The 19617-nt window shown below is 41.4% G+C and overlaps 1 protein-coding gene and 1 pseudogene across 1 annotated transcript in view; one reads left to right on the top strand and one right to left on the bottom strand.

Annotated features, from left to right (window-relative positions):
- Positions 1–242: 242 nt before the first annotated feature.
- Positions 243–19617, bottom strand: part of LOC128698890 (RNA cytidine acetyltransferase-like) — a 38065-nt gene continuing 18690 nt past the window's right edge. Inside the window, exons 3-6 of the mRNA XM_053791298.2 lie at positions 10582–10703; positions 1371–1463; positions 1218–1305; positions 243–795 (exon numbers count right to left, since the gene is read on the bottom strand). Of these exons, the coding sequence (XP_053647273.2) occupies positions 602–795; positions 1218–1305; positions 1371–1463; positions 10582–10703 (497 nt within the window). The 3' untranslated portion in view covers positions 243–601. The remainder of the gene's footprint in view (positions 796–1217; positions 1306–1370; positions 1464–10581; positions 10704–19617) is intronic.
- LOC128699458 (NADH-ubiquinone oxidoreductase chain 1-like) lies at positions 14252–15627 on the top strand (annotated as a pseudogene).

Genomic DNA, 19617 nt, shown 5'->3' with positions numbered 1-19617 from the left:
ATTCAGTAGCTATACTGACACACACACACACACACACACATACACACACACACAAACACACGTGTGTGTGTGTGTGTGTGTGTGTACTCACCTAATTGTATTCACCTAATTGTGGTTGCAGGAGTCGAGACTCAGCTCCTGGACCCGTGCTTTTAAGATTGTTTTTGTTGCACACGTACAAATAAAATCATCAAAAACTTCCTATGGCCTATAGAACACTAAAACACTACATCATACATAACTCTATGACACACCTATAATACCACACTAGCACCTGCTAGACTCGTCACTTCCTTATTCACCTCTCTCTCTCTCTCTCTGTCAGTCTCGCCTCAAATGCATTCACTTGCCATTCACATGCGTTCATTTTTTATATTTTACAACAATGCAATATCATGCATATTATTGGCCACCTTACTTATTGGAAGAACAGCATACCTAGTGAGTAATTCTTGTCAGGTCAATAGACACAGATAAAACTTATGTGACATTTGGTTTTATAGCAAATAACATATGCGACCAGCGGGAGATCGAAACCGAGTTATTTAACCAGCCTCCCAGGAATGTAGCTAAATTTTCGGCGCCTTAGTCCACTACACCACTATGCTTCAAACGTTGGGTGTCCAGACACTGAACATGTCACTACTAATGCTGATGGAGTGAGTGAGGCACTCACCTTGTCGTAGAAACACACAGTAGGCTGAGGGTCACTTGGCTGGGAGAGTGGAGGGGAGAGTGGAAACCTGAAGGTGATGTTGTTTATTTGTGGTGTGGGCGCCTGCCATATATCAGACACTGTGGGAACGTTGCTTATTGTAACAGGTTTTCGAGTACTACAATATTATAAGAACACTGTTAAAAAAAATCATAGAAAAACAGCAAATTTCAAGAAGAAATTCTGAGTAAAGTTGCTAAATTCTACCCTCATGTCAAACATAATCTAAAGATGCAGATTTTGAATTTCACGTTATAGTAAAAGGAACATAAATGTTGTTAACATTTTTTATGTAACATTTTATATTCAACATGAAATATTCAAGAAGAGTTAAATCTCTAGGGGTTTGTACAGTGTCTTAGAAATAACGAAGTCACAGGTAGCTCCAGTTCGTTGTATCAAGAGCTCTTCACTAGTATCAAGGCAACACATAATGGATTGATATATACTACATATGGTGTAAAAAATATTCTCATCTCTTAAGGAATTTATAGGAACTCACCTTCATTGACTGAGTATAAGTCAGGGTTGAAGAAGAGAAGATTGTCGACCAGGTTGAAATTGAGTGCGAGGTAAAACTTCTTATCGACCTGTTCCTCCAAGACGCTGGGCTTGAAGGAGTTCAATTGAGTGCGAGGTAAAACTTCTTATCGACCTGTTCCTCCAAGACGCTGGGCTTGAAGGAGTTCAATTCAACCATAGTTACCTCCTCCTCGGCAACACCATCTGAGTTGAGGGGGTTCACCACCTGTGCGCACAAAATTGGGAAGCTTTCACTATTTGGTAACAAAATTTAAGAGGTTTATCTCCTATAAATACCGAATCTGAAAGTTCATATAATTTAGTCGGTCCACTACATGGAGACAGAATTTAGGGAGTTAACTACAAGAGAACCCAGTATAAGTAATGAGTGGACACGATTATTACATTATAGCTTAATAATAATAATATTAGTACATATGTATTATTGTAATAATAATGATTATTAATTTTTTTATTATCACACTGGCCGATTCCCACCAAGGCAGGGTGGCCCGAAAAAGAAAAACTTTCACCATCATTCACTTCATCACTGTCTTGCCAGAAGGGTGCTTTACACTACAGTTTTTAAACTGCAACATTAACACCCCTCCTTCAGAGTGCAGGCACTGTACTTCCCATCTCCAGGACTCAAGTCCGGCCTGCCGGTTTCCCTGAATCCCTTCATAAATGTTACTTTGCTCACACTCCAACAGCACGTCAAGTATTAAAAACCATTTGTCTCCATTCACTCCTATCAAACACGCTCATGCATGCCTGCTGGAAGTCCAAGCCCCTCGCACACAAAACCTCCTTTACCCCCTCCCTCCAACCCTTCCTAGGCCGACCCCTACCCCGCCTTCCTTCCACTACAGACTGATACACTCTTGAAGTCATTCTGTTTCGCTCCATTCTCTCTACATGTCCGAACCACCTCAACAACCCTTCCTCAGCCCTCTGGACAACAGTTTTGGTAATCCCGCACCTCCTCCTAACTTCCAAACTACGAATTCTCTGCATTATATTCACACCACACATTGCCCTCAGACATGACATCTCCACTGCCTCCAGCCTTCTCCTCGCTGCAACATTCATCACCCACGCTTCACACCCATATAAGAGCGTTGGTAAAACTATACTCTCATACATTCCCCTCTTTGCCTCCAAGGACAAAGTTCTTTGTCTCCACAGACTCCTAAGTGCACCACTCACTCTTTTTCCCTCATCAATTCTATGATTCACCTCATCTTTCATAGACCCATCCGCTGACACGTCCACTCCCAAATATCTGAATACGTTCACCTCCTCCATACTCTCTCCCTCCAATCTGATATTCAATCTTTCATCACCTAATCTTTTTGTTATCCTCATAACCTTACTCTTTCCTGTATTCACCTTTAATTTTCTTCTTTTGCACACCCTACCAAATTCATCCACCAATCTCTGCAACTTCTCTTCAGAATCTCCCAAGAGCACAGTGTCATCAGCAAAGAGCAGCTGTGACAACTCCCACTTTGTGTGTGATTCTTTATCTTTTAACTCCACGCCTCTTGTCAAGACCCTCGCATTTACTTCTCTTACAACCCCATCTATAAATATATTAAACAACCACGGTGACATCACACATCCTTGTCTAAGGCCTACTTTTACTGGGAAAAAATTTCCCTCTTTCCTACATACTCTAACTTGAGCCTCACTATCCTCGTAAAAACTCTTCACTGCTTTCAGTAACCTACCTCCTACACCATACACTTGCAACATCTGCCACATTGCCCCCCTATCCACCCTGTCATACGCCTTTTCCAAATCCATAAATGCCACAAAGACCTCTTTAGCCTTATCTAAATACTGTTCACTTATATGTTTCACTGTAAACACCTGGTCCACACACCCCCTACCTTTCCTAAAGCCTCCTTGTTCATCTGCTATCCTATTCTCCGTCTTACTCTTAATTCTTTCAATTATAACTCTACCATACACTTTACCAGGTACACTCAACAGACTTATCCCCCTATAATTTTTGCACTCTCTTTTATCCCCTTTGCCTTTATACAAAGGAACTATGCATGCTCTCTGCCAATCCCTAGGTACCTTACCCTCTTCCATACATTTATTAAATAATTGCACCAACCACTCCAAAACTATATCCCCACCTGCTTTTAACATTTCTATCTTTATCCCATCAATCCCGGCTGCCTTACCCCCTTTCATTTTACCTACTGCCTCACGAACTTCCCCCACACTCACAACTGGCTCTTCCTCACTCCTACAAGATGTTATTCCTCCTTGCCCTATACACGAAATCACAGCTTCCCTATCTTCATCAACATTTAACAATTCCTCAAAATATTCCCTCCATCTTCCCAATACCTCTAACTCTCCATTTAATAACTCTCCTCTCCTATTTTTAACTGACAAATCCATTTGTTCTCTAGGCTTTCTTAACTTGTTAATCTCACTCCAAAACTTTTTCTTATTTTCAACAAAATTTGTTGATAACATCTCACCCACTCTCTCATTTGCTCTCTTTTTACATTGCTTCACCACTCTCTTAACTTCTCTCTTTTTCTCCATATACTCTTCCCTCCTTGCATCACTTCTACTTTGTAAAAACTTCTCATATGCTAACTTTTTCTCCCTTACTACTCTCTTTACATCATCATTCCACCAATCGCTCCTCTTCCCTCCTGCACCCACTTTCCTGTAACCACAAACTTCTGCTGAACACTCTAACACTACATTTTTAAACCTACCCCATACCTCTTCGACCCCATTGCCTATGCTCTCATTAGCCCATCTATCCTCCAATAGCTGTTTATATCTTACCCTAACTGCCTCCTCTTTTAGTTTATAAACCTTCACCTCTCTCTTCCCTGATGCTTCTATTCTCCTTGTATCCCATCTACCTTTTACTCTCAGTGTAGCTACAACTAGAAAGTGATCTGATATATCTGTGGCCCCTCTATAAACATGTACATCCTGAAGTCTACTCAACAGTCTTTTATCTACCAATACATAATCCAACAAACTACTGTCATTATTAATATTGTTATTATTAATATTGTTATTTATTTAGGGCACTGGAGCACAGATCCACTGTATAGCACTTTGTCTGGTTTTTTGGGTTATCCTAGGTAATTTATACTATGTATGATAACTTGACTTACGTGTACCAGTGAGAGAGAGAGAGAGAGAGAGAGAGAGAGAGAGAGAGAGAGAGAGAGAGAGAGAGAGAGAGAGAGAGAGAGAGATACAGAGAGAGAGAGAGATACAGAGAGAGAGAGAGATACAGAGAGAGAGAGAGATACAGAGAGAGAGAGAGATACAGAGAGAGAGAGATACAGAGAGAGAGAGAGAGAGATACAGAGAGAGAGAGAGATACAGAGAGAGAGAGAGATACAGAGAGAGAGAGAGATACAGAGAGAGAGAGAGATACAGAGAGAGAGAGAGATACAGAGAGAGAGAGAGATACAGAGAGAGAGATACAGAGAGAGAGATACAGAGAGAGAGAGAGAGAGAGAGATACAGAGAGACAGCCACATTCGGTCAGCCAGTCAGCCAACTACCCACCCACCCATCCAGCCACCCACCCAGCCACCCATCCACCCACCCATCATCCAGGCACCCACCCACCCAATCCAGCCACCCACCCACCCATCCAGCCAGCCAGCCGGATACGTATTACACATGTTCCAGAGTTGTTTCTCTTTACTTAGGGTATAGGTTATACTACATTCTGGCAGGATGACACTACCAGTGGTATTCTCCCATTCCACTGTGTCGACAATACATAAAGATAATACATGTAGTAACATATGATACTGCATGCGATGTAAAATTTACAATACAGGTCTCCCTCAACATTCACGTTTTCAACTTTCACGGGCTTCACACATTCGCGAATTCCCAACCGCCAAATTCCCAGCCGCCAAATTCCCAGCCGCCAAATCATATTTAAGTTTCCCGCCACCTGCGAGTCTCTACTACCCTCCCTCCGACCCCCGCAACTGGCAGCCAGCCCTCCCACCACTGTGTGGTGAGTGTTTTGTTTGTTCATTATTTGCTATTAAACTACAGTATAAATAATGTAAACCCATTCATGACTGCATATTGGAACGGCTATTCGGACAGGTATTAGACGGTGACATCATGTATTTACTCTTGAACACTGCAAAGAATTAAACATTTCTTCTACAGCTAATAATAACAATAGTAATAATAATAATAATAATAAATATGATATAACTGAAGAAGGAAATTGTACAAAAATACGAGGGAGTGGTTGACACATCGTCAGTGTGACTTTGTTTATGCTGGAGTGAACATTAGTCTCCCTGCTCTTCCAAACATTTCACAATAATTCATTGTATTTGGTGCTTGTAGATTGAGTGTGACTGGAGTGGTAGAGGCAGTGATTGAGGCAATGGTATTTAATAACATACATGTTAATAATAATACATGTTATTAATAATATGTACTATTATTATTTATAACATATATGGGGGGCAATGTATTAAGTGTATGGTGTTTAGTGAGGCTCAAGTAGAGTATGTAGGAAAGAGGGAAATTTTTTCCCACATGTGTGATGTCACCGTGGTTGTTTAATATATTTATAGATGGGGTTGTAAGAGAAGTAAATGCGAGGGTCTTGGCAAGAGGGAGTTGTCACAGCTACTCTTTGCTGATGACACTGTGCTCTTGGGAGATTCTGAAGAGAAGTTGCAGAGATTGGTGGATGAATTTGTTAGGGTGTGCAAAAGAAGAAAATTAAAGGTGAATACAGGAAAGAGTAAGGTTATGAGGATAACAAAAAGATTAGGTGATGAAAGATTGAATATCAGATTAGCGGATGGGTCTATGAAAGATGAGGTGAATCATAGAATTGATGAGGGAAAAAGAGTGAGTGGTGCACTTAGGAGTCTGTGGAGACAAAGAACTTTGTCCTTGGAGGCAAAGAGGGGAATGTATGAGAGTTCTTATATGGGTGTGAAGCGTGGGTGAAGAGCGAGGAGAAGGCTGGAGGCAGTAATGTCATGTCTGAGGGCAATGTGTGGTGTGAATATAATGCAGAGAATTCGTAGCGGGATTACCAAAACTGTTGTCCAGAGGGCTGAGGAAGGGTTGTTGAGGTGGTTCACATGTAGAGAGAATGGAGCGAAACAGAATGACTTCAAGAGTGTATCAGTCTGTAGTGGAAGGAAGGCCGGCCTAGGAAGGGTTGGAGGGAGGGGGTAAAGGAGGTTTTGTGTGCGAGGGGCTTGGACTTCCAGCGGGCATGCGTGAGCGTGTTTGATAGGAGTGAATGGAGACAAATGGTTTTTAATACTTGACGTGCTGTTGGAGTGTGAGCAAAGTAACATTTATGAAGGGATTCAGGGAAACCGGCAGGCCGGACTTGAGTCCTGGATGGGAAGTACAGTGCCTGCACTCTGAAGGAGGGGTGTTATGTTGCAGTTTAAAAACTGTATGTAAAGCACCCTTCTGGCAAGACAGTGATGGAGTGAATGATGGTGAAAGTTTTTCTTTTTCGGGCCACCCTGCCTTGGTGGGAATCGGCCGGTGTGATAATAAAAAAAAAAAAAAAAAAAAAAAAAAAAAAATTTTAATAATAATACATGTTATTAATAATAACATGTACTATTATTATTTATAACATATATGTTATTAAATACCACTGCCTCAACCGCTGAGTTATTGTGAAATGTTTGGAAGAGCAGGGAGACTAATGTTCACTCCAGCATAAACAAAGTCACACTGATGATTAGTCAACCACTCCCTCGTATTTTTGTACAATTTCCTTCTTCACTTATATCATATTTATTATTATTATTATTATTATTATTATTATTAGTTATTAGTTATTATAATGTTCGATTCTTTGCTGTGTTCAAGAGTAAACACATGATGTCACCGTCTAATACCTTTCCTAATAGCCATTCCAATATGCAGTCATGAATGGGTTTACATTATTTATTCTGTAGTTTAATAGCAAATAATGAACAAACAAAACACTCACCACACTGAGTGGTGGGAGGGCTGGCTGCCAGTTGCGGGGGTCGGAGGGAGGGTAGTAGGGACTCGCAGTGGTGGAGTCTGTGTTATTTAATAACAGACATGTTATTAACATACATGTTATTAAATAACATACGTTATTAAAGCATAACATGTATATATTTAGTACAATTTACGACGTTTTCATGTATTTTATGATTATTCATGGTTCAACAAGTTAAGGAAGCAGTATTGTAATATATTAACCTACAATATATTGGGGCACCAAACATTCACGGTTTTTCAACATTCGCGAGGCTCTTGATCCCCTAACCCTCGCGAATGCTGAGGGAGACCTGTACATATCACTACCATGACACATCCCTGTTTAAGACCTACTTTTACTGGGAAGTAGTCTCCCTCTCTTGCAACATCTGCTGCATTGCTCCCCTATCCACTCTATCATATGCCTTTTCTAAATCCATAAATGCAGTGAAAACTTCCCTAAATTTATCTAAATACTGTTCACATATATGCTTCAATGTAAACATTTGATCTACACATCCCCTACCCACTCTAAAACCTCCTTGCTCATCCACAATTCTACATTCTGTCTTACCTCTAATTCTTTCAATAATAACCCCACCGTACACTTTTCCTGGTATACTCAGTAAACTAATTCCTCTGTAATTTTTACAGTCTCTTTTGCCCCCCTTCCCTTTATATAAAGGAACTATACATGCTCTCTGCCAATCCCTAGGTACCTTCCCCTCTTTCATACATTTATTAAACAAAAATACCAACCACTCTATCACTATATTCCCCCCTGCAAATTACTTAGGATAACCCAAAAAATCTAAAGTACTATACTGTGCTTGTAGATATAAGGCATAATAAGCGTGACTGGCAAGTACGTAATATGCATTTTCACTTGTTCAGGAATCAGACGTGACGGCTCTGCATCTTGTGTAATATCTGTTGGTTCATGAGTGGCTCTCTCTGTTGAGACAGAAAGAGAGACAAGCAGGCAGAGAGACAGGAAGACAGACACACAGGGAGACAGAGACAGATAAGCAGAGACAGAGATAAACAGAGGCAGAGCTAGACAGACAGACAGACAGATATATAGGCAGACAAACAGATTGACAGACATGTTTATGTGTAACAGTGAAAACAAATAAAGCCAAGGTAGTGCACGATCATCAAATGTCACTCCACTGCTCTACTGTCAGCAGTGGAGTGACACTCGTCTTACACTGTGCCTCGAAAAGGTTCGAGGGAGGAGGTAAAGGAGGTTTTGTGGGCGAGGGGCTTGGACTTCCATCAAGCATGCGTGAGCGTGTTAGATAGGAGTGAATGGAGACGAATGATATTTAGGACATGACGAGCTGTTGGAGTGTGAGCAGGGTAATATTTAGTGAAGGGTTTCAGGAAACCGGTTATTTTTATATAGCCGGACTTGAGTCCTGGAAATGGGAAGTACAATGCCTGCACTTTAAAGGAGGGGTTTGGGATATTGGCAGTTTGGAAGGATATGTTGTGTATCTTTATACGTATTTGCTTTTAACCCTTTGACTGTTTCAGGCCCCTCTCTGAAACTGTCATTCTATGTCGCCAAATATTCAAAAAAAAAAAAAAATTATTTTTTCTTATGAAAATGTTAAGATTATTTTTCTGAGTGTTTTAGTCCAAAAAAAAAATTTTGCCATCGGTACTTACCGAGATATAGACCCGTGAAGTGTGCAGTAAATGAGCCTCGTATGGCCAAGAACCTCAACGGAATGGGATGGACCCCGGTGTCCTTTCCCCTACCTAGGAACTAGCGCGCCTGTGGGAGAAATCCCAAAGGCCAAAAAGAGGAAGGGCAAAAGGGAGGGGTGAGGAGGAGGAGGAGGAGGAGGAATGGAAAAAGGGGAGGATGGGATAGGGGAGGGGAGAATGGGGGGTAATTAGGTTCGGTCTGAGGAAGAAGACCAACAGGGCTAATTCCTCAGACCAAGAGCCTCTTCACCACGCCAAGGAGCCCCCCTTGAAGAGGATGTAGCTTAGAGCAGCTGGCATTTCTTCTCTTGGATAAGTGAATGTCAGTGTACAGTCGTCTGCATATGCATGTGATTCTGGGATGAGATGAAGAAGGTCGTTGAAGTAGACATTCCATAACAATGGACCCAGCACGCTTCCTTGTGGAACACTTGCCCCAATAGGATGTCTTGCTGATTCCATTCCATTGAGAACTACACTTAGAGATCTACCATGAAGGTAATCACTGAGGAGACATAGTGTAGAGCCTGCAATTCCCAGTGCTTGAAGTTTTGCTAAGAGGCCCTGGTGTCACACCCCGGTCGAAAGCGCCAGCAATGTCCAGTGCTACAACACAGCTGACTTTGGATTCATCCAGTGACTGGTGCCACTTAGTGGAGAGGTTTAACAACAGATAAGCAGCAGAGTAACCTTTCCTGAAGCCATATTGACGATCGCAAAGTAGTGAGTGGTAGTCAAAAAACTCTGTCATTTGTCTTGAGATTATTGTCTCAAGGATCTTACCAGTGATTGGCAGGAGTGACACTGGTCTGTAGTTGCTGATTTCTGCTCTGCTCTTCTTTTTGTGAACAGGGACTACATTTGCCTCTTTCCATAGAGAGGGTCATTTACATTGTACTAGGCAGTACTGAAAGATGCGAGTTAGAGGTGCTGCTAGCTGGTCTACACATCTCGGCAATCTTGGGCTCAACTTGTCTGGGCCCCCAGCCTTTTCTTGGTCAAGCGATTTAAGAAGCAAATGCACCTCCTCCTGCCTTATTGTCACCACTGACAGTTTTAACACAGTTCTTGCAGCTAGCCAAGAAGGGTCCCTTGCTGGATCAGGAACTTGCATTTTGGTAGCAAAGTGTTCAGCAAAGAGGTCCGCCTTCTCTTGACCACTAGTAGAGGTGGTCCCATCCAGTCAATTTAGAGGTGGAATGAGTTCATCAGGCAGATAACCTTGTCTGTCCTTGACCAGGGACCACCAGGTTTTGGAGCCTACCCTACCTGATGCTAGCTTTCTTTTAGTGTCCACCTCCCATTTAGCAATGGCCCACTTTTGAACGTCACCCATATGCCTACAGGCTTGTGTGTGCAAGTTCCTGTTATAGGTGGTAGGATGTCTCTTATACCTTCGTCAAGTCCTACTAGTAGCTCTCTCGTGGGATGGCCCTCCTAGGCCATGGGCACAACACACAAGCCTGTGTACCCACCACGACTTAACAATAAAGTAAGAAGCCTCCAAAGACGTATTCATATGTATTTATAAGTGGAAAAAAGGGTGTTCCACTTTACGGCGATTTCCGCTTTACGGCGGTAGCCTGGAACCTTACCTGTATGGTTTGTCGATACTCTCTGAAGATGTTGACACGAACCACTGCTTCATGAAAGTCCACATTAGTTGACTGGATGATCTCATAATCAGTTTCCTCCTCATATTCTAAAGCATCAAATCCTGAAAAATGCATTAACATATTAGGGACTGACTGCATTAGGGATACCAAGTAAAAGATCCTAAGTCTCCTATTACAGTACATCTCAAAGAATTTTGTTAAACAATCTTTAAAATAGTATTTCTGTGTTGGGCTGTGATGTTCCATGTAGGAGATGTGACTTGGCTGAAGATCTCTATTTCACTGGTATTAAGACTTCTTTGGAAGTGGAGAAATCAAGGGAAAAACCACGAATATTAAAAATGGGAGATCACAGTTGATGTAGTAAATCAGACAGATAAATAAGCATAGAAAAAGTTTACATTACGCCATAAGTGGAACTCAGAGAGGAGTATAAACAAAACAAGCATGTCATGGCAGTGAAGAAGGCATCTGAAAGTTAAATGCTCTCTGATGAGCAAGGCAATACAGTGGAACCTCTACTTACGAGTTTAATCTGTTCCGTGACCATGCTCGTATTCCGATTTGCTCGTATTCCAATTTGCTCGTATGCTGAGTTAATTTTCCTCATTTAAATTACAATTGAAATAAAATTAATCTGTTCCAGCTCTCAGGAGGCACTACAAAATACTTCAATATTTTGCTAATATGAACTCTATGGCTTATTTATCTATCAAAATTCATCTAATATGATATAATAAACAATATAAATAACATAGAAACTTGCTATAAAGTCTAGAATAAATAAAATATGTCTATGTGACAGGTGGAAGCGGCCATAACTGTTCCCGCATTTTTGTGGTATTCACTGCCTTTTGAAGCCGTCTATTTTTTTTTTTTTTACAAGTCTGCCATCTCCCACCGAGGCAGGGTGACCCAAAAAAGAAAAAATCCCATAGGACGCAGCGGCAGCGGCAGCAAAGGTATCCTACCAGCTCTTCTTTCTCAAAAAAACATCGCTCATCAAAACTTGTGATGGCCTAAGTGAAAGTTCAACTACATGAACCCACGTAGACCACAACAAACATGGCTGACTCTCCCTCCAACTCCACTCCCTTCAAAGGATTCACCCATGATAACTCAAGTATGATTATTCCTGACAATATCAAGGACTACATCGTTGCACTAGAAAATGAAATCAAAGATATCAAAGCAACACTCGAGCGACGAGAATCCAAGATAACCAAGGGACCCCCTAAGGACCACCAAAACCCTCCCCCCCTCCCTCCCCCCCTCTCCACCCCCTGTCCCTCCCCCCCTCCCATCCCTCCCCCCTCCCCACCCACCCCTCTCTCCCTCCCCCTCTCCCCACCCCCCTGTCCCTCCCCCTCCCCTCTTCCTCCCCCCTCTCCCTCCCCCTCCCCCCCTCTCCCTTCCACCCCCACCCCACCCCCCTGTCCCTCCCCCCTCCCATCTACCTCTCCCTTCCCCCTCTCCTCCCCTCCCTCTCCCTTCCCCCCTCCCCCCTGTCCCTCCCCCCTCTCCCTTCCCCCTCTCCTCCCCTCTCCCTTCCCCCCTCCCCCCTGTCCCTCCCCTCTCCCCACCCCCCTGTCCCTCCCCCTCCCCTCCCCTCTTCCTCTCCCCACCCCCCTGTCCCTCCCCCCTCCCCTCCCCCCCCTCTCCCTCCTCCCGTCCCCCCCTCCCCCCCCCTGTCCCTCCCCCCTCCCCACCCACCCCTCTCTCCCTCCCCCTCCCTCCCCACCCCCCTGTCCCTCCCCCTCCCCACTCTCCTCCCTCCCCTCCCCTCTTCTTCCCCCCTCTCCCTCTCTCCCCTCCCCTCTTCCTCCCCCCTCTCCCTCTCCCCTCCCCTCTTCCTCCCCCCTCTCCCTCTCCCCTCCCCCTCTCCCTCCCCCCTCTCCCTTCCCCCCCCTCCCCTCCCTCCCCCCAAGTCGGCCATCTCCCACCGAGGCAGGGTGACCCAAAAAAGAAAAAATCCCATAGGACGCAGCGGCAGCTGCAGCAAAGGTATCCTACCAGCTCTTCTTTCTCAAAAAAACATCGCTCATCAAAACTTGTGATGGCCTAAGTGAAAGTTCAACTACATGAACCCACGTAGACCACAACAAACATGGCTGACTCTCCCTCCAACTCCACTCCCTTCAAAGGATTCACCCATGATAACTCAGGTATGATTATTCCTGACAATATCAAGGACTACATCGTTGCACTAGAAAATGAAATCAAAGATATCAAAGCAACACTCGAGCGACGAGAATCCTAGATAACCAAGGGACCCCCTAAGGACCACCAAAACCCTCCCCCCCTCCCTCCCCCCCTCCCGTCCCCCCCTGTCCCTCCCCCCTCCCCACCCACCCCTCTCTCCCTCCCCCTCTCCCCACCCCCCTCCCTCCCCACCCCCCTGTCCCTCCCCCTCCCCACTCTCCTCCCTCCCCTCCCCTCTTCCTCCCCCCTCTCCCTCTCCCTTCCCCCCCTCCCCACCCCCCTGTCCCTCCCCCCTCCCATCTCCCTCTCCTCTCTCCCTTCCCCCTCTCCCTTCCCCCCTCCCCCCTGTCCCTCCCCCCCTCTCCCTTCCCCCTCTCCCTTCCCCCCTCCCCCCTGTCCCTCCCCCCTCCCCTCTCCCCACCCCCTGTCCCTCCCCCTCCCCTCCCCTCTTCCTCCCCCTCTCCCTCTCCCCACCCCCCTCTCCCTCCCCCCTCTCCCCACCCCCTGTCCCTCCCCCCTCCCCACCCCCCTCCCCCCCTCTCCCTCCTCCCGTCCCCCCCTCCCCCCCTGTCCCTCCCCCCTCCCCACCCACCCCTCTCTCCCTCCCCCTCCCTCCCCACCCCCCTGTCCCTCCCCCTCCCCACTCTCCTCCCTCCCCTCCCCTCTTCCTCCCCCCTCTCCCTCTCCCCCTCTCCCCTCCCCTCTTCCTCCCCCCTCTCCCTCTCCCCCCTCCCTTCTTCCTCCCCCCTCTCCCTCTCCCCTCCCCCCTCTCCCTCCCCCCCTCTCCCCTCCCCCCAAGTCGGCCATCTCCCACCGAGGCAGGGTGACCCAAAAAAGAAACAATCCCATAGGACGCAGCGGCAGCAAAGGTATCCTACCAGCTCTTCTTTCTCAAAAAAACATCGCTCATCAAAACTTGTGATGGCCTAAGTGAAAGTTCAACTTTTGTTATTCGCAGTACGGAAGATTAAATATTGGATTGGGATTTGATTTAGTAAATTATAAAAAGCTTGATAAAATTTTGTGCCAGCATTCGCGGTTAGACTTAAAAGCTTAGTAAAAGTGTTTTAGTTTAGGTTATTCTTACGTTTAAAAGTGAATTGAAATTTATAGTAATAAAAGGTGAAATTGGTTTATTAGGAATAAATGGAAGTTGAATTATAAAGAGGAACAGACCTGGAAATTAAGATATAAACCAGGATTAGACACCCTATTATACTTAGAAGATAAAAATAAAAGCTTGAATATTAATAGATGTGGTCTTTAAATTCAAAGAATTTGGCGGTATTTTAGTCTTGTTAGAGGAACCTGTTCTGTAAATGATACAACACGAAGAATCTTACTTACTCTTGTTTAACAGTTTGTATACCGTCATTATCAGATAACCTTTGTTGAGGTAGTTATTGAAACTTGAGAAGTTAAAGTATATTAGATCAAGGTGCAGTTTATGGGTGAGAAGAAATGGGTTACAATAAAATTTATTTATTACGTATCAGTAATAGAATAGTTTCTGTGAAGGGGGATTTAATTGTAACACATAATTTAGTAAGTTGGTGTGATATGAGAACTAAAGTATGTACATATCGCCCGTCACTTCCATTTAAGGTGGAATAAGTCGTAACATAGTAGGTGTACTGGAAGGTGTACCTAGAATTAAATTTACTTTGGCAGAGAATATGCGTTAAATTTAGAATTTAATTATATAGAAATTACTCTATAGGTAAAAGTATTGGAAATAGTGCTGTGATTATTACAATTGTGAGATATTTAATGTTGATAGTTTGTGTATTAGTTGGAGTTGCATTTGTAACTCTTCTGGAGTGTAAGATTTTAGGTTACATTCAAATTCGTAAGGGTCCTAATAAATTAGGTGTTTTAGGATTGCTTCAGCCTTTTTCAGATGCTGTTAAGTTGTTTATAAAAGAGCAGAATTCCCCGTCAGTGTCTAATTTTTTACCTTATTATTTATCGCCGGTATTTGGTTTATTTACTGCTTTAATTTTGTGAAGGGTTATTCCGTATGACTTAGGATTAGTAGATTTTGATATAGGTGTATTATTTTTTTTATGTTGTTTAAGATTAGGGGTCTACCCTTTGATAGGGGCTGGATGAGCTTCAAATTGTAAGTATTCTTTATTAGGAAGTCTTCGTGCTGTAGCACAAACTATTTCGTATGAGGTAAGGTTGGCTTTAATTTTATTATCTTATGTGTTTTTAGTTGGGAGATTTAGGTTTATAGAATTAAGATGTTATCAAGAAAGAATGTGATTTATTTGATTAACATTTCCGTTGTCTATGGTCTGATTGGGTTCTTGTTTGGCGGAGATAAATCGTACTCCTTTTGATTTTGCAGAAGGAGAGTCTGAGCTGGTTTCTGGATTTAATACTGAGTATAGGAGAGGCGGTTTTGTATTAATTTTTATAGCTGAGTATGTCAGAATTTTGTTTATGAGTGGAGTATCCACATTATTATTTTTAGGGGGGAGAGTTTTAAGGTTGGGGTTTTATATAAAATTGGTGGTGGTCAGGTTTGCATTTATTTGGGTGCGGGGAACTTTACCGCGATTGCGATATGATAAATTGATGTATATGGCTTGAAAAAGGTTTCTTCCTGTATCCTTAAATTTTTTAATTTTTTTCTTAAGGGTGAAATTAATTTTAGTATAAACTAAATTTATGTGTTGGTGGATATTGGAAAAATCTTCCTTTAAATGTTTTCAAAACATCTGTTTTAAATAAACTAAATAGCCAGTCTAGGAGCAAATCTGTTAAAAGGGCAATTAAAGGGTCAGAAGCATAATAAGAAAAGTAAATGACAGTAAGAGCTTGTCCTGTAAAAATGTAAGGATCTTCTACAGACCGGGCTCCGATTCATGTCAATAAAATAATTGTGGAGATAAGAGTTCAAAATAGAAGCTGGTTTAAAGGATAAAAAGTTAGACCTTGGAATTTTGATAAGGAGGTGAATGGGAGAAATCAGAGGATTGCTACCGATAGGACTAAAGCAATAACCCCTCCTAATTTGTTTGGGATAGATCGAAGAATAGCGTATGCAAACAGAAAATACCATTCAGGTTGAATATGTACTGGTGTGACTAGGGGATTAGCCGGGGTGAAATTATCAGGGTCTCCAAGGAGGTAGGGGTTTAAGAGAGTCAGGAGGACTAGGAGTATAAGTATCGCATGGTAATGATTATTTTAGGGGATTTGGATTTTAGTATGTTAAAGGTTTTGGTGTTTAATTTGGTTTTAATAGGGGTTTGTGAGGAATTGGAGGGTCTTATCCAGGTTGGTTTATTGATAATATGCTTTATGGGGTTGTTAATAATAAATCATGATTTTTGTTCATTTTGTCTGGGTTATATAATGAGGGTTGATTATTTAAGATATATTTTAATTGTATTAAGGGTTTGGATTGTAATACTAATAGCTTTTAGGAGAACTATAGTAAAGAAAATGGGTAATTTTTGTGTGGGGTTTTTGTCAGTGAACTTGATTTTGTTAGTAGTTTTAATTCTAACTTTTAGATCAGTAAATTATCTAATGTTCTATATTGATTTGAGAGGTCATTGGTTCCTATGCTTGTATTAATTTTGGGTTGAGGCTATCAACCTGAGCGAATTCAGGCTGGAATTTATATACTGTTCTATACTTTATTTGCTTCTTTGCCATTGTTAGCTTCTTTATAAGGTTATATAAAAGTGAGGGGAGATTGAATATAAGATTATTACCAGGAATAATTGGCTACCAGGAAACTAGGTTATTGTGGTATTTTTGCTCTGTGCCAGCGTTTATGGTTAAGTTACCTTTGTTTATATTTCATTTGTGGTTGCCTAAGGCTCACGTGGAGGCCCCGGTTGCAGGGTCAATAGTATTGGCTGGAGTATTGTTGAAGTTAGGGGGTTATGGTTTAATTCGGATTTTGGGGGGTGTTTTCGGGGGTAAATAAAATATTTTGTTGGGTGTGAGTGAGTCTTGGGGTTCTAGGGGGTGTTGTTATTAGTTTAATGTGTTTGTGTCAAGTGGATATAAAATCTTTAATTGCCTACTCTTCTGTGGCTCATATGGGTTTAGTGTTAAGGGGGACTGGTTGTTATAGGGGATGGGGTTTAAATGGGGCTGTAGTAGTGATGGTAGGTCATGGTTTATGTTCTTCAGGTTTATTTTGTTTAGCAAATATAGTTTACGAGCGTTTAGGGGGGCGGAGTTTGATAATTAGGAAAGGTTTGCTAAATATTATACCAAATATAGGTTTGTGGTGGTTTTTATTAGCTGTAGGAAATATAGCTGCTCCCCGACTTTAAACTTAATAGGAGAGATTAGTTTAATTATTAGAGTGGTTAGATGAGGAAATTAATTATATTTAGAGTAGGGTTATTGTCTTTTTTCAGGGCTTGCTACACTTTATACATGTATTCATTAAGGTAGCACGGGTTATTTTTAAATATCTTATTTTCTTGTTGTTCTGGGAAGGTAGGGGTATTTTGTCTTTGTTAATACATAGTGTTCCGTTAAATACCATGTTTGTGAAAGGCTCTTTAATTTTGTGTAATTTGTAGGATAAGATGGCTGAGGTTAAAGGCGTTAGATTGTAAATCTAAATAGAAGTTATACTTTCTTATCAATGAAGGGTAAGATTTAAAAGATTATTACTTTTTTTGACAGCTTTGAAGGATGTTAGTTTAAATTAACTTAAAATCTTAGATAACTAAAAGTATGGATGGGATAAAAAGTCCGAATAAATTGACTGAGGAGCACAAGGGAGATGATAAGATTTTAAGGGGTTTAAGGGAAATATTTCATTTTATTTGGGTAAAGGAAATTGTGATAGAGGGTAAAGTAATTCGGATGTAAAAATAAAGAGTTACTAGAGAAGAAAGAAGGAGGGTAAACAAAGGTAAGTAGAAGGATGTTAGAATTATTTCTTGAATAATGATTCATTTAGGGATAAAACCTGAAAAAGGCGGCAGGCCTCCTAGAGAGTAAAGGTTTATAATTGAGATGATTTTAGGGAGGGAGCCGTGACCTGCGTTAATTAAGTGAGAAAAAAAGTATGTCTGGGTGGATGCGAAGTAAAAGGCCACTGAAGCCGAAATTAGAGTGTATATAAAAAAGTAAATTATTCAGGAGGTTTCATTAATAAGTATAGCGAAAAGTATTCATGATAAATGATTAATAGATGAGTAGGTTAAGATTTTTCGAAGGGATGTCTGATTGATTCCTCCTAGTGCTCCAATAATAGCAGAAGAAATCCCACCAAAAAAGAGAATAGCGTGTGCATAATATTCTGAAGATAAATAAGAGATTAAGAATATAGGAGCAAGGTTTTGGATTGTTATAAGAATAATAATTTGGGTTCAATTAAGACCCTCTATGACTTGGGGAAACCAAAAATGGAACGAAGCGGCCCCTAGTTTAAGGAGAAGGGCTAAGGAAATAAATGAGAGCGAGACTATTGGAATAAAAAATGTTAAGGTTGAAGATAAAATAATAATGGCTGATCCAAGGGCTTGGATTAAGAAATATTTCAAGGAGGCTTCGGATGGAAGTTGATTTTCTTTTGATGAGATTAAAGGGATAAATGATATAAGATTAAGTTCGAGGCCAATTCAGGCTGAAAATCATGAGGAAGAAGAAATGGCCAGGAAGGATCCTGATAAAAGTGAGAATAAAAAATGATTTTATGAGGTATGAGCCCATTAGCTTGAAATTTAGCTTATCTCTATGGTGTATGTAGAAGTGTAAAGGGCACGAGAAGTTTTGATCTTTCGGGGATTGGTGTGATTCCAATTTACATAAAGAGCGTTAGAGATTAAGAAGAGTAGGGAATAAGGAGTTGGTCTTAGAGTATTTTGAATTTCTCTTTGGGTATCTGCTGTTCTTAGCGGATTTGATGAGGTAACGGGTAAGCTGCTTTAAAAATAAAATGAAAAAGCATATAAAGGGGGCGTATATTTTATATTTTTTTATTTTAGCATATATATATATACATTTCTTTATATGAAAGTGGTGAATTAAGTATAACTGCATGAGTAAGTTAACTTATACCGTAACAGAGTGATGACATTGAGCTCTGTATATTACGATTAATACAGATATAAGTAGAACCCTTCGTGAGAAAGGGGATTCTACTTATACCTGTATTAATCGTCTCCTTCTAGATTCCCCCATTTCCACGAAGATATTCCTAACAGATGATCATTGGAGAAGATAAGACGAAGCTATTACTTCTTTATATTAATTTCCGAAGAGATACACTGAGAAAGAGATATGAGTGTCAGTTGATTATAGCAGTAAGCTAATTAATGAATTGGCTTGATATATATATTGTTAGTATGTGCTAGCTTGGTGCATAAGTATAAATATATAATTGTGTGCAGATACACTATGAGTTATATATGTATACTAGCTTCAGGTATATAAGTGTTAAGTAGAATAGATAATAACTTACACGCCAGATACACTATGAATATCATATATATATTAGTGGATTATATGATTTACAGGATTATAAATGATTCGAGAAGATTTACATTTAAAGAAATGTATATATATATAGACAATAAGGAGGATAGAAGAGTTTGTAAAGTTAAATACGCAGTTTTTATGTTGATCGTAGTTTATTTGTTTGGGAGATTAAAGTTGTAGATTCAAAGTAAAGCTAAAGATTAGCATTTCACTTACGTTGAAAAGGTTGTCGCAGGGGTGACTTATTTTGGTTGTTATGAGGACTTGCTAATTATTATGATTAGGAAAAATATTTTTAGGTTTTAGTAGGTAATTAAGGAAATAATAGTTGTTGGCGATAGATAA

Source organism: Cherax quadricarinatus, unplaced genomic scaffold, assembly GCF_038502225.1.
Source record: "Cherax quadricarinatus isolate ZL_2023a unplaced genomic scaffold, ASM3850222v1 Contig1400, whole genome shotgun sequence".
In the NCBI taxonomy this organism is placed as follows: Eukaryota; Metazoa; Arthropoda; class Malacostraca; order Decapoda; family Parastacidae; genus Cherax; species Cherax quadricarinatus.
The sequence above is the reverse complement of the archived record's forward strand: the minus strand, read 5'-3'. Positions and strand labels throughout refer to the sequence as shown.